The 16,395-nt window shown below is 35.8% G+C and overlaps 1 protein-coding gene across 2 annotated transcripts in view; it reads left to right on the top strand.

Annotated features, from left to right (window-relative positions):
• prkg1b (protein kinase cGMP-dependent 1b) overlaps window positions 1-16,395 on the top strand; it is a 692,808-nt gene that overhangs the window by 452,621 nt on the left and 223,792 nt on the right. For both annotated transcript variants that reach the window (XM_028795416.2, XM_028795414.2), the window contains exon 4: window positions 8,193-8,298. In XM_028795416.2, the coding sequence (XP_028651249.1) occupies window positions 8,193-8,298 (106 nt within the window). The remainder of the gene's footprint in view (window positions 1-8,192; window positions 8,299-16,395) is intronic.

The following is a 16,395-nucleotide window of genomic DNA, read 5'->3' as shown; positions in this document are numbered from 1 at the left end:
ACAGGACACATAATCCATTACATTCGTGATATTACAGCTCTCTGAATAATTAAAATACTGAGATGAAAACGTGTTTTCTTCTTCATGATGATAGGAATGAAAGCATGTTATTAAACATGGGAACACGGTGGCACAGTGATTGTTCATGTCTCACACAAGAGGCTTGCTGCACCATGCACGACCTTCGATGAAATAATTTATTACAGAAGTACCGTCTTTTTCAAACGTACTAACCTCCAATTCCTGTCATTCCTTTTCTTTCTCCAAATACCCAATCACCACACAATCAGCTCTGTAATAGACGTTAAGCCATCTGTAAGCTTAGAACGCCGATTCTTTAAAACTTTTAAGGAACATTGAAATATCTTTGTAGTACATGTTTAATTATTCTATCCGTCTATCCTTCCAGTGTCTCGTCAGCACCAGCAAGAATACAACGCAATGCAGGAACAATCCCTGAACTAGCTAGCACTGCAGCACCGTGTCCTCACATGTTTAATTATTAACAATACAGATTATTTAAATGAAGTTAAAGTTGTATCTGTATAATATAATCAACATATTTTGCTGCATTTCATCTTAAAAATGATATCGTCATCATATGTAAATACGCGCTTTATAAAGTGGCACAGGTTGTGCAATATTATAACTGTAGTGCAAGTTTACAGTGAGGTCATTGTAGTTATAAGTACAAACAGTTCTACAAGGAGCACTTGATGGACTGATTGAGTGCGTTTATAGTTCTTAGGATGAAACTTTTTCTAAACCGCGAAGTCTGTACAGGAAAGTCTCTGAAGCGTTTTGCCGTGGCTCAGACAGCGTCTGCTTCATGCTGTATACCGATAATTCTATTTCCAATTGTTGTAGATCTGTGATTCCCCACTCAGATACAGTGATATAAATACTCCGAGTGGTGCAGTGAGAGTAATATGGAAAGATGATCTGCTGTGGCAACCTTTAACAGGAGCAGCTGAAAGAAGAAGAAGATGCAGTGAGAGTAACAACGCTAAAGCAGTTATGGTATTTGGAATACTATGGCTATTCCCTGGACCATTATATTGCTACAGGTTAATTACAATCAGATGCATTACACTAATAAACAATATGCAGTTAGTTTCAGTGTATTTATAAAGCCGCGTCAGGAATGTGGATCTAAGAAAGAAAGGGTGACCACATAGGAACAGTAGCACTGCTTTGACGCTGGGTGCCGCCAGTCTGCAAAATGCTTCAAATCTCACGGACTTACCACTCTTTATAAGGTATTGTACCATATAACTTCTCCCCACCTTCCCTTCTACATTTATAACTTCAGGCAATTAGGTGTAGTAAAAGACAAGCAGGAGTTAAGTTACACTTTAAATAATGTATTATTGATAATATTCATAAATAATAGCAATATGCAAAGTGCATTTGAATATTGGCAACCATACAACCTGATAAATGTTGATGTGTAGTTTCAGGCGGCACACAGACTTGTTAGTTACTTAAAACGTCTCTAGTTAAGGCATCATTGGTGGTCAGCTTTCTTCAGAACAGGCCGCATGCCTGTCTCAATATGGCTGCCGAGCTGTGCTCTTCATTGTGTTGTCCTTTTCAGTTCATGGTGTGAGATGGTCTTTCATCAATTTGGTAAGAAAGAGAGAGAGGGGGGTAAAGCAAGCAAATTTATAGATTTTCTGTCCAACCCCTAGAGCCAATAGGGCGTCATAGTACTTAAAAGGTTTCTGGTACAAGCCAATTACAAACAGCCATACTTCAGACCAATGGAGGGATAGAACACCTTCATACCTGCCCTCCAAACCCATGTTTTAAGGTAAAGCTTGGCCGTTAGGCAGCCTGGCTTTCCTGAGGGGATTGACTGAGAGACGTTAGCAGAGAAATATTAGCCATACTTGTTTGAGGCACTTCCCCCAACCCTGTCATAATATTACAAAGAGACTCATTCCTTAAAGGGGGGAAGGGGTTCTTAACTAACAAACCATTGATGTTATTATCAATAATGTAACACTAATATTACATTGCTTTGTCTAAGTTACAAATAAAGACATACAAAATATTTATGAAATTGTATGCAAAATTTCACATCACAACACGTGTATTAGGTTTCAAGGTGAGTCCATAGTGGCATTGAGTGACTGTGGGTATCTGAATGTGTGTTACAGACAGGTCCCATGTACAGGATTGCTTCATGCCTTGTATCTGCTAGGAGAGGCCATGGCCCGGTAACTTTGAATTGGGATAAGTTGGTTTGATAATTGATTAATGGATGCATGATAAGTTGATGTTAGGGTTTATGGTTAATGATACGTGTTATCAAAAACATAAACATCTAGAAATGTTCATGAAATAAGCCTGGATAAATCTGTTAAGAAACTGAAGCCATCTGAATCCACTCTTCTTTCTATTTTAGTGTGTTCCTGAACAACATTTAGCTATTTCTCAGTTGGTTCAGTTTCTGATGCTTTCAGTCTGGGACTGTTTTGTATTCAAATCCAAGCTGAAGACATAACCTTTCTGCTTTCATCTATGAAATAGGTGTTCTTATCATAGACCAGCGCTGCTTTGCTGGCAGGCAGCCTTATTTGGTATTTGACTTTTGTAACCCCCTTTGTTGATTTTTGCAGTCTGCTTACCCCCTGCACGTTGTCATTGTCTACTTTGGCTCTCACCCCCTGAGTTTTGTGTATTGTTTCTTTTGAACTTTAGCATGCCATTTTTCTCTGAGTCATTGTAGTTTAGTTTGAATTCTGTTAATTTGCTTTACTTATTGGTTAATTACTTTGTGAATTATCCCTTGTTAATCTCTGTTAGTTTCATTAATTTTTCCCTATATTTCCTTAATTATGTAATTTACTATTTAATTGTTTTTGATGGTGGTAGTGTGAGGTTGCTAATTAGACAATAGGCTCTAAGTGCTTTAATTAGTATTTAACGAAGGTTTCTCAGGCTCTCCAGGGTGCACTGGCACTTGACTCTTTTGGTATCTTTGGTTCCTGCGCCAGGGTTTTTGGTCTGTTGATAATTTTGTTTGTCCTATGGTAGTGCCGTTAAAATTTGCTTTGTGTTTTGATCTTGCTTTTGGAATATGATTTTTGGCATTTATTCTCTTGTTTTTTGTACCTGGTAGTCAAGTAATTTAGAATTTTCCTATTTCCAACCCTTACATTTTGAAATTTCGTTTATATGGCTGGTTTTTTCATGTTTTTTTCCTCCCCACTTTGGCTTTAATCATAACACGTGTATGCTCGGTGATCTTTTTTTTTTTAAGTTATGTTGTAAAGTATATAGTGAGTGTCCTTACTTGACAATAGGTTGAATTTTGCCAGACATCACCATTAGAATGCTGGGACAAATTCTGTTGTAACTCATCCCTGGTCTGGATATGTTTTGCTCAATAAATTCATGAGCACTATATGCCTTTCCTTTTTTGTTGCTTACTGGTATGAAGTAGTCACTGGTTAAAAACTAATCTCTTTAGGGGATATAACTGAAAACAAGTGAAACAATATAGGTAAAAAGGTTCTTGAATCTGGGGCTGGCCCTTTCTAGTTTAGCTAGTTGTAAAACAAATAAAATTGTCAGGGTGTTTATTTAAAACCATCTTGCCTTTACAAGGCAAACATCGGGGGGGGGGGGGGGGAAGAACTGGTGAATTTTAAAGATGGAAAAAAAAAAACGATCACCTTTATATATTATTGGCCATGTTGTGGAGAATTTCAAGTTCCTTGGCACCATTATTTCCTGCACTCAGACATAAGAGATCACACATTTTCTTTGATTTCAATGCAAGCTACTTTCATTAAATTGCTGTCTGTTTCTTTTTTTAAACTTAAATTGATATATTCAAAAGCCGTCTTTGTGATTTTGGTTGCATCGTTTCCTACTCAGTTATCTTTGTCTGTTCTTCCCATGCAATAACATTCTCTTCTGACAAAATAGAATAATGTTTAATACAATGTTTAGTTTTCTGGTGTCTCTTGAGTTTTGATGGCTTCAAACATCCATTAGCAAGGTTGTCTCCACTAATTACACACTGAGTTTTATCAATTCCATATCTGTTTTGATGGCACCAAATGTGTGCTTTCAGAGCACTCTTGATTTGAATCTATTGCTGCACAGTTACCTAGCTAGCATCATGCAAATGTCTAAACTGTTAAAAAAGCAACTCATTTATTCATCCATCCATTATCAAATCCACTTAATCCAGGTGTCAGTCATGGGGGCTGAAGTCTGCTCTGCTAGTAAACAACTCTAAAGAAGTCCTAAATTTTGCTTATAGATACATAGCAACAACCAATCCTGAGAAACTCTGTGTACTGTATGTTAAAATACATCGTAAGCATGTTTTGTATATTTACATAGCATATTTTGCAGAATCAACCCTACCAAACCCAGCTTTAATACTTGAAACCCTCAAAGCAAGGTTTAAGGGTCTTGCGTGTGTGTTGCAGTTATTGCTTTTGTATTTACACTAAATGTTTCCCAATTTTATTATTTGTCATGTTCATGACCTTGCTTATCCCAATAGAGAAAAGTTAGCAGCTTTAGGATAGAGGCAGGAATCAACTGCACATGACATTTTGAACTTTTTATTACTTTATATTTGTAAGATATTTCTGTTGCTCTTTACCTGCACCAAAGCAATGCTTATCCTTTATAGCTGTTGGCCATCTGAAATAAATGCCAAGGAATTCAACATTTCAAAATGGGTACATTTACTGTTGAATATAAACACATTGAACTTACTACTTTGTCAAGATGGGAAACCGTTCCAGTGAAGATACAGACCAGGAGGTGACCAGAGGGAAAACTGTTAGCAAAGATCAAAAACACAGTCAAAAGATCATATAGCCAAAACAAAAAAACATGAATTATAATTTAAAAATGTGTGGTATTGTTGCCAAAGTTCATAGCATGTTCAATAAAAAAAGGAAGAAAAGCAAGGAAAGACAGTCAAGAAATATCTGAATATTTGGATACTGTTTATCCGTAGTACTATATTTGATACTGGTGGTGGCATGATGTCAGACGCCACATAAACGCAGGTCATGTGCCTGACAAAGGCTAAAGCAACAGTAAACAGAGATCAACATAATCACGATTCCCATGAAAATTCAAAATGGTGCCATCTGTGGAGAATAATAATAAAATTAAATAACTAAAACTGTAAATTATGAAATTCATACAAAGTAACCCAGAGAGTCATTAATACAAAGAGAGAACACAAAGAGTTAAAGGAAAGAAAACTCAAAAGAGAAAGCCTGGGTTTACCCACCCCAGTGTTTGACCTGTCCATCTGTCTGTCTGTCTGTACACCTCCCAACTCCTTGACACATCTTCTCCCATTCACTTTCCTTAACGTGGCACTTCTTCCCTTCATGAGTAAAATGTCTGACTCCTGAGTCACCTTCTGCCTAGTGTCTTAACGAAATCTCTATACTTTTATCTCCTGACACCCCTCTCATTCTCATGTTTTGCCAGAGTGCTGTTTCTTTTTGTTTAGAGGTTTACTTCAGAATTCCTTTCGGTATACTTTCTGTGGTGCTCTTAGACCTGACAAACTGTACCGGCTGATACCCCTTTGCACAGTTCACAGCCATTCCTTTTATAGGTAGTGCATTATCTTGCCATATATGAGACCGAATAACGAATTAGCTGATATTTGTAAAATACTCATAGAATTACATTGACAGCAGCAGTAATGGGCATTTACTTCCTGACTGCCATTACCCCCGTGTTACAAGTTTTATTATCCTAGCATTGGTTTTAGTATAATTTATGCAGTCTTCCCTTAAGCTGTTTCAGAAATTTGCATTTGCGTCTCAAAACAATTTAACTGAGAACCAGTTCCTCAGAATAGTGGGAAATGCTAATCAGTTTTTGTAAATGTACCGTTGTGTACTGTCCACAGGTTTAATTATCTCATTGTTTTAAAGAGTCCTAATTAAAATGGGCAGCTAAATGTCAATTCAATCGCTAACTGCTACATTATGATCTGAGATACTGAACCAGCTGGCACCATTGCCAGATGTGGTAGTGCATGCTTTTCTCAAATCACCTTTATGTCACGCGTGCGATACTTGTACATTAAAATTAATTTAGCACATTATCATACAGACAGTGCAGTAAGACAAAGACATATAGTATTTGTTTGCGTGCCTTATAAAGGACTTATTTTTTCATTTGCTAATTATAGTGTATGGTGGGGTATTTGTAATACCTTTTGTAATTTGTAGAAACCTGTCATATGTACTGTATTTGTTTTCTTATTTGCTATTTGACTTGAATATAAAGGATATCATCAAGAGACTGTACTAACATTTGGGAAATGCATTAGGAAAAAATTACCCTGTAATTTTCACCTTATTGCTAAAAACATAAGGTACTTTCATGTGAAGAATTATATTGGCTAACATATTAAAAGCTTTGCTTAATTTGAGAAGTCTGTGTTTGTTGGGAGAAACAACACATGACAAAAAAAAGTATATATATGAATGAAAACAATATTGTTAGAATATTGTGCAAAAATAGAAATAAACAAACAAGCAAAAATACATTTTGGCATACTGTATACTCTTTGGTGTGCTGGATATTTGGGATTAGGCTAGCGCAAGTCACTACTCATGTATAATCAATTTTCTCACAAAAATTCAAAATCTTCCAAATTGTGAATCCTATCGATTTCATTTTTAAACACAGTCACTAAGGAAAGGTACTTATGAATATAATAACATATCATACTCTGCCTCATAGGCATAAAAGTTAGTGATGGAGTTGCTTATCTTGAATGCATTATACTGCTGCTTGTACCTGCAACTTGTATTTTAGCTTGTTATTAATCCAGTAGTGAGTTCTCTTTCATCAGTTGGGAGTTCGCATGAGTGCATATCACCTCAAGGTTATCATAGTAATCATCTAGTTCCGCAACATCCTGAAAACAGTTGGACACTTCCAACTCTGGGTTTGATGATTCTGTGCAGTACACAACTTTTAGCTTGAACTTACTTCCAGCTATACCCACTTGTCTCTACTTTCTGATCTGAAGTCTCCTCATGCATTGGTATGCACACTATCTCCCTAAAGGAGACTTCAGGAAACTCTCCCAAACGAGTTGAATAGGACTACCTTTTTACCAAACTGTATTAGTTGCCTTTTTGTCCTTGAATAACTCAAATTGTTACACTGAAATGCTGAAATTCCAGTTTATCTATTTAAGAGATCAGCCTTGGCATAGACAGACACGGACTCCCGATGTACAAAAACATGCACTGTTTATTATACACTACACACAATATCGTGGACAAACCACAAACCCAGTCCTTTTCTCTACTCTTCTTCTGCCACCTCTACTCCATTCCTCGCAGCTCCGTCCTCTTCCACCCGACTCTAACTCCTTGAGTGGTGGCTGCAGGCTCCTCTTATAGCCCACCCCATCACAGCCCAAACGGGCTTGTTAAGTTGTTCTGTCCCCCTGGCGGTGGCCACGGAGCCTAAAAGGCATGAGCTCCGGTGTTCCACGATTGTGGCCCCGATACTGCCCAGGGGGGCTGCTCTCTTGTGCCCAGGGAAAGATAGTGTCCCTCTCCCAGTCCGTCCTTCTTCCAGGTGTCCCGGTTGGGCAAGATCCCTGCTCATCTGCCACACTATACACACTGTATAAATTCTTACCCACTTACCTCATAGGCAGGTATTTGGCAAAGCTGTCGCCTGTCCCCAATTCTCTTGAATTTTGCTGTTTAGTAACATGATACCTATCATTGTTCCCAGCTGGGAATTAGAAAGTGTGGTACTATATGTAAGAATTTATTGATGAAATGCTTCTTTTTATAACTGATCCTGTAACATAATTTCAAGATGAATTACACAGAATTATTTATTTTAAGTTCTAGGAAATTTTAAAATTGAAAAAAAAACACAAAAAAATAGTTCTGTAGTAACAGCTGGTTTACTCCTTCATCATGATGTGGCTTTCATGAAGGATTGTTTTGAATGGTTATGCAAATATCTGAAGAAACAATTATCTTGGCCCTGTTTGATATTCTGTGAGAATTCAAAGCCTAATTAATTTATTTTAATTATTTTTCAGGTCATGATGAATTTCAATACCATTAACTTTTCATTACTAATGATATTTTTGCCAGTTCTGTGCATGTGCCAACTGTTTAATTATTTATTCTTTTGGATATTTTCAGCACTCACCAACGTGAAGTTATGGGCTATCGATCGACAATGTTTCCAGACTATAATGATGAGGACTGGGTTAATCAAGCATGCCGAATACATGGAATTTTTGAAAAGGTCAGTTCATTTAATATTTCTGGTAATGTGTGTAAAAGTCACTTTTATTCCACTTGTTGTTTAATTCAGTATAATGACTACTATTATCTAAGCAACTCGGTAGGACAGTTCAGCTCCCACTGTTCATCTGTTACCTTCCATAAAACATATCATTGTTTTTTTCATTTAATTGTCAGTTGTATTGATTTAAATAATGGCTGGTGAAAAGAATGCTTCTTTAAACCCAGAATGGCAATAGTTTACATATTAAAAGAGATATTATGTGTTTGTGATGTGTAAACCAGATAAAACAGACGGACATAAAAGAAACAGAGTTAATTTCACAGCTACTTTGTTTGAAATGATGCAGCATTTTAGGGAACAGTTTTTGATGTTTTTGGAAATAATGTAAAAATGTTGTTTTATTGAGATATTGTTCTCTCAAATTATTGGCTCTTGTAGTAGCAAAATATAGCTTTATATTCTCTAATGATACTGACCCATTAGAGTTATACTGTTAAACAAAATGAAGAAGGGTATATGAGAGGCAGATGAAGTATGATGTTGAATTTGTTATATACATAGAAACGGGAAGAAAGAGCCAGGGACATGGGGTTCTTTCTCAATATAAAAGAGGAATAAAATATGAAGAGATGAAAATAAGAAGAAAGAGTAATCATCATCATCTCAGCCATTACCAATCCCTTGCTGGATGAAGGCCCCTTTCAATCTTCACTAGACATCACTGACACTGCTTTATTCATCAATGTCATATCTACAAATATTTTTTTATCTCATCCACCCATCTTCCACTTGGGCACATCTTGGTCATTTCTTGCCAATGGGAATACACTGTAAAATTTCTGACAGACATCTTTTGTCTTTCTTTCTGGCTATATGTCCGGCCAATCTCCATTTCATCTTCTAAAATGTTTTGATGACATCTACAATCTTTATTGTGGATCTGATCCATTAATTTCTTATTCTGTCTACTGTATTCTATCAATTTCCAGCATACATCTTTGCATTGCTTTTTGATTAGTACTTAACTTTTTGTCAGTTCTAGTATTTAACTTCCGTTTTTCGGATCCATCACAGTTAAAAATACCTTGATTATACACTTTACATTTAAGTACAATGATAAGCTACTTTTAAAAACAAACTCATTTTACTGAATGATTTCCAAGCCAAACTACATCTCCTATTTATCTCGCCAGTATCTTCCCATTTGTAAATTAAAGCTGACTCAACTGCAAATACTCATCAACTGTTCTGATGTTCATGTCCATTTATACTTGCAGTATATCCTTTTTTTCAGCATAATTACTGTATAACACTTTAGTCCTGCTCAGGTAAATTTTAGGTCTGTCGTGAACTATTCTGTAGATATTTCCTCCAATCTTAATTGAAGTTCTTTTAAATTTGATTGGAAAAGTATTATGCCATCTGCAAATTGTCTGTGAATAAGATATGACACGTTAATGTTTATGTCAATTTCATTCAAGTTTTGGGACTTAGACTTCTTCCAATGCCACAGAGAAACATTTAGGACATATTACATTACCCTCGTGAACATGTTTTCTAATTTCAAATCTATTTTATGGTCTTAGAGTAACCTGATTATAGATATTGCATTTGAGAAGATATTGTGTAATATGTTGATATATGGAGTTTTAATACCTTGGCATTTAAAAGCTTTAAAAATTTGATATCAATGAGATTTAATCAAAGGCTTATTCAAAGTCTCTGAAATCTAGATGTAACAGAAGCTCACATTCATTACTTCTTTCCACATCCTTATTTCTGACTTGTATGTGATCTGTGGTATTAAATTCATTATTAAAACAGTTTACTATATAGAAAAACAGATTTTTTCTATATAGTTTTAAATTATTTATATTTAATATAATACAAATAAACTGATGGATCTAGAACTTTTTACATTTACTCTAACTTTCTTATGGAGCAATACAATTACTGCATTGTTCCTGGTAGAGCTTATCTGTTTCTTTTGTAGACACTTTGTAAATATTTTCACTATTTCTTTTAAGGCCTATTCCCCACCTACTTTAATTATTTAATCCAGACTACCATATTCTTCTTTTGATTTGTTGTTCTTCATGTTTTAATTTCTTTAGCCACTTCCTCTATTGTATTCCACTTGCATTTCTCTTTCTGTTTTCTCACCAGAATGGTATAGCTGTTGATATAATGATGATCAACTTTATTTGTCATTTACAATTTCTTGCATACAGAATTTATTTTTCACATACCCCACCTTTTTAGGGTCAAAGTGCATTGTCAGCTATTTGTACGGCACCCCTGGAGCAATTGCAGGTTAAGGGCACAATGTAGTAGCATTCATTCTGTCACTGCCAGGATTCAAACCAGCAACCATCGAGTTACCAGCTCAGATCCTGTAGCCACAGAGCCATCACTCCACCTAGATGTTGTGATAGATGTTTTCAAATGCTTTCACAATGTCTGCCTTTTGTTTTGTTATTGTTACATTAATTTTCTAAGTTGATAAAACTTGACTTTTCTCCATCATATACTGTACCATTGTTTAGTTTTCTTGACTTTTGTTTTTATATGTTGTTTTAACTCTCATTATATTTCCATACCTTTGATCTTTATTCTTTTCCTATTTGTTGAGTTTTATTTAACTCAACAAATTACTTTCTATTGCTACTATCCCCATCTTGTTTCACTTTTCCTCCTTTTCCATAACAGAATTTGGTAACCACTGAATTTTGCTCTCTTTAATCTTTCAAATACCCAATATTTCCCTTAGAGTCTCATAAAATGTCAGCCTAAACCTAATTTCTTATTCAGTACCATCATTGTTTTCCAAGATATTTAGAACTTCAACTCTATTACCTAATTCTATCTGAAATATTGATCTACACTTTTCTAAATAATCTATATCTAAAACCGGAAAATGGTTTTGTTCTTTCTTTTTGTGTTTGATTATATCTTGCTAATCGGTAGTCGCTAGAGATTTTAAAGCTATAAGTACATCTTGAATTATTTACATTTTGTTTGATAAAATGAATCCTATTTCATTTTTAATTCCATGTGGACTTTTCCATGTCCATTTCCTTTAAGCCTTCCTCTTGAATAAGTTTGAAATAAACATACTGATACTGTCTGCAAATTCTACAAACCTGATGCCTTTGTTGTTTCTTTTATCAAAGCCTAAATTCCCCAGTGCCCTATATTTAATCAGTTTAGATCAGATTAAATAATTTTGCCCTTTAAAACACCAGAACATGGAAAGAAATGCCCTCAAAATTACATGTAATAATTTTATGTGTACTGCTGTCACTATTGTACTAACCCTTGGACTTGATACTCCAATTTAGTGTAATGTTATGCATTTTTTTTATATTTCTCCCTTTTCTGTCTTTATGTACTGACTGCAGTAATGCTCTTGTTCATAAAATGCAGTGCTTCATTATATAAAACTGACTGCTGACTATTAAACAAGCCAATCCATCAACCATTGAAACACAGAAATTACATTAGCTTGTAATAAAAAAAAACACTCCAAAGCTTACCACATTTCCCTCACAGTAATGCCAGTGCTCCTGATGATTTCATGAAACATAACCCAGTCCATATGCTGTGAGTGACGGTCAGTCTCATTGGTGATGGTTTTTGAATTGGTTAATATAAACAACTAATAAGCTGCCCAGTGTTAGCTAAAACATTTTGTTAGCAATCCATATTGGTACTTCTCAAAGTGTGGTCAATGTAGTCCAGAAGCTTTAGTCAAGTAGCCTGCAAAATGGCAGTCATCTTATCAGAGCAAACTGACTAAATAGCTGGGATATGTCAGTTTATTATGTATGTATTTAATTATAATATTCCAATTACACACATGAAATTAACTGATGTCCACAAGGAACAGTAAAATTACCACCATGATGCACACCATCCTGTTTTATTGTGGACCGTTGGTACTTATAACATTTAATTAATATGTGTAGAAAATTCACAATAAGCCAACAGGATAAAATAACAAGAACAAGTGGCAACTTTTTATTAATGAAAGTAAGGAAAACAGTATGCATGACTGCTCTTTTTACACACAGATGCCTGCACTTGCTCCTAACAACATTCCACATTACTATAATTCTTTTAAAAAGTTCCTGAAGGGCCACAATGGCTATAGGTTTCTGTTCTAAAACAGTTTCTTAATTCAAATGCAATTATTACTGCTGAAACAACTTTTACACAAAGAGTTTTTGTACTTCTTTTTAGCTTGTTCTTGTTTTCTTAACTACTTGTCAATTAACAATGAAAGACAAATGACAAAGCAACCAGAAGTTCACCATTTAACTTAGTGGTTCTCTAGTTCAGTACGCTGGGCCCATCTGTGGCTTTGGATTTTCATCCCAACGATTTAACAACCTATTTCACAATTGACAAAACTTATTCCTTATTGGAATGTAGCAAGTATTTATGGATGCTACTTGGGTATAATTGAGTGGGATTTTTTTTCTTGGCATCATCACAGTTCACATTCCACATTTCCAGGTGTTTTGGTTTTTTAATCACTAATGAGGATAGAAGTAGATGTAGCCTTTCAATGTCATCTGCCCTCGTGTCTCCTTTGCACATCATTACCATTGTTACATTACAATTAAAGGAGCAAACTTTAAAAAAAAAAGTAGTGATAGGCAGTTTCGCTGCAAATTCAATTTCACATGGATCATTTTGCTAATCACTGCCCCCCGTAAATCTCACACTGCTGCACTGTTCTAAAAGCAGAATAAGAAAAATAAGATGGGTTAATCAAACAATGACTTCAGATAGCAGTAGGATAAATCACTGATTGTGATTCTGGTTGAAAGAGAAACCTCCAGCCACAGTGGGCCCCCTAGAACTAAGCAAGAGAAAATCTGATATAACCACATTCGATTTATAAGTGTGGGTCCTCATTGTGAAATGTAGGGTTTAGTAAAATATTTGGAAAAAATGGAAAAGAAAAAAGTCAAGGACTGACAATGATGTCAGTCTGATGTTATAGTATATTGATGGCCGAGGGGTTATTATGGATCACTAGCTGAAAACTTTGAAATACAAATCCAGCAATAACAGATTAGAATGTTTATTATGTTCTTCACATAAATACTTTCAATAAAATTAAATGTGGTTATTGTAACACAGAATTATTCTAATAAATGACTGTTGACCGTAGGTGAACCTCTGTATCTCTGACTTTAGTAAATTTGTTCTTGGTCTGAAACACTTTAAGTATCACCGGCTTTTTTTTATTTATTATATAAATTGCATTAAAATTGACTAATTACAAATATGTAAACTGAAATGCATCCATACCTCTATCTATGCATCCATCCATCTATTTTCTTAGCATACTTATCCAGGGGAGCATCGGTGGGTAGCTGGAACCTACCTCAGCAAGTATCAGGCACAAGGCATGAACAAAACAAACTCATACACACACATATGCACACCCCTGGGCCAATTTAGTAAACGGCAATTCATCTAACCTGCTTAGTACATGAAGAAAATATGTAAACTCCATGCAAGGACGCAAACTCTGGTCTCCTCATCTCTTCCAACCCCTTCCACCCACTCTTTCAGACAGCAAAATGGAAAATACAGAATTTAATATGGATTAGCCAATCATAGATACTAATGCATTACAAAGTTTAACAGAGTCTTGGCATACTTAACTAAATAAGAAACAGCATTAATATATGTCTGCCATATTCTAGATAAATAAATACATAAATAGATAGATTTTTATGTGCCCCAAGGGAAAATTTAGGTTTTTACAAAACCTGAGGAACTATTAAAATTAACAGCAAGAAATCCTATCCAACATCCTCCCTGGATACTGACCTGACATAGAGGCTCTTTGGTGCAGCAAAAGCCAATAACTGGTTCCTTGGTTTTGCTGAAGTTAAGTTACAGACAATTCTCTTTGCAGCAAGAAATAAAATTCTCCACCTGACTCCTATACTCTGTCTCGTCCCCCTTATCAAATCACCCCATCAGTGTAGAATCATCTATAAATCACATGACCTTATGTTATGCTAATAGTTTGCAGTGTACAGGATTAACAGAAAAGGAAACAGGACTGCTTCTTGTGGTTCTCCATTGTTGCTCACATCCACCTCTGAGAGGCACAGTCCTTGAGCCTCAAAAACAGCACTCTGCCCTACAGGTAGGATATTATCCAGGGCACCATAGGCTCATCCACATGCAAATTGCTGAACTTTCCCCTTATCAAAAATATAATCTTCATAGTGCTGCCAGCTTTGTCTTGATGGGAATAAGCCTTGTGGAGCAAATAAATAATTGCATCTTCAACTCCAATCTTTCTCCGATGGGCAAATTGTGGTGAGGCCAAGGGGGCTTTCACAAGAGAATATATATATATATGGTCTAGGACCAGATTCAGAAAGGTCTTCATGATGTGAGATGTAAGAGCCACTGGTCTGTAGTCATTAGGTGAAGAGGTGCCTGCCTTCTTTGGAACTAGAACAGTACAAGATGTTTAGCACAGCAATATCACTTTCTGGAGCCTTATTGACAGACTGAACAAGTAACAAACAATACCACAAAAAGTGTTCAGCACAGGCCTTAAGAATTTGAGGACTGACTCCAGTTGGTCCTGTACCTTTATTCGAGTGTAGCATCCTCAGTTGTCTCTGCTCCTGGTTTTCAGTAACGGACAGACCATATTTATAGGAGGTGGTGTCATACCGGTTGAAGTGGTCAGAGTAAAGAACTTACAGGTATAGATGGTGTGGGTGGTCTGGTAATTATGAGAAGATGGTGGGGGGGGGAACTAAAACCTATTAAAAAATTAGTTCAGGGCATTAGTTTTGTCCATGTTCTCTACGAAAACCTGAGCCCTGGATAACTTGAGTCCATTAATTATGCTCAGTCCATTCTAACATTTTTCATGTTCTAAGTGAGTTTGTTTTCCATTTTAGTTCTGTAAGCTTCCATTCCTTCACTGAACTTTTTCTTCAGGACTCACTGTGCACCTTTCAGAGCATCTCTGTCACCAGATTTGAAAGCTGTCATCTTATTATTTAGGAGACTGTTTTGCTCCTTATTAGTTCAGGACTTGTTATGTGGGAAACTGTGTACTGTTTTAAGCTTCAAAAGAAGCTTTGAACAGTTTCTTGTAAAATTAATGTGATTTTTAAAAAATCTGTGAACAAAAAATGGCCATCCATTTCCTGCAGTGATATAGTAGGCACATTAGCATTCTTCCAGCTCCACAAGATAAAGTGACATGGTAACAGGATAGTAGAGGATAGCACAATAAATTGTCCATTAAACAGTGAGATCCCATCAGGTGTAACACCAAAAGTGCTGTTAATGGGTTAGGGATCATTGTGCATCCAAAGCTGTCTGAATGATAATCAAAAATTGTATTCTAATAAGGTGTGACCTTTCTATATTTCCAAGATTTGTGACCCAAAGGTGCAGATGCGCCCTGACCTGGATACATTTTGGATAATCAGAACTGAGGTGAATATGTTTGATATGCTGCTATAAATCATGTTTATACAAATTGGCAAGGAGTATTTTATTGGTAACTAATTTCTATTCATTCATCTAAAATTTGAATTTAATCTTACAACTCAACACAGCAGCTACTGAAGAAAGTTGGGTCAGCTTGCCCTTTAGTAACATTTCCATCTGGCACGTGTGAAAGAACTATGCTGAGCAGAGATTAGAGTAGATCAAAGTGTTCAGATGCAGTAACTATCCAAAAAACGTTTTAAAAGTTTCATTTGTTAACATCTTCCACGTTTTGTAAATTTCATGATTTTATGATGGTGGAAAAATATGCTTGTCCTGTCAGGATGCAGCTGAGAGTAAAAGCTCAGGTTTAAAGTTTCTCCTTGTTGGAGCTGTGTTTCAAGTGACTGCTTAAGTACTGGATTCTGCTTAATTGACAGTAAATAATAGCCACTAGTGTGCAGAGCAAAGCACCTGAGGATTTAGAACTGGATTTCATTTTCATGGCTAAGCAAGTTATAATTGTATTCAGTTTTTTAAAGAAAGATTTGCTAAGTCACTTGGAAAAGATATGAATATTTTAGAAGGATATCCATTTTAACA

This window comes from Erpetoichthys calabaricus, chromosome 2, assembly GCF_900747795.2.
Source record: "Erpetoichthys calabaricus chromosome 2, fErpCal1.3, whole genome shotgun sequence".
Lineage (NCBI taxonomy): Eukaryota > Metazoa > Chordata > Cladistia > Polypteriformes > Polypteridae > Erpetoichthys > Erpetoichthys calabaricus.
Note: the sequence above shows the minus strand (reverse complement) of the source record. Positions and strands in the feature narration are given on the sequence as shown.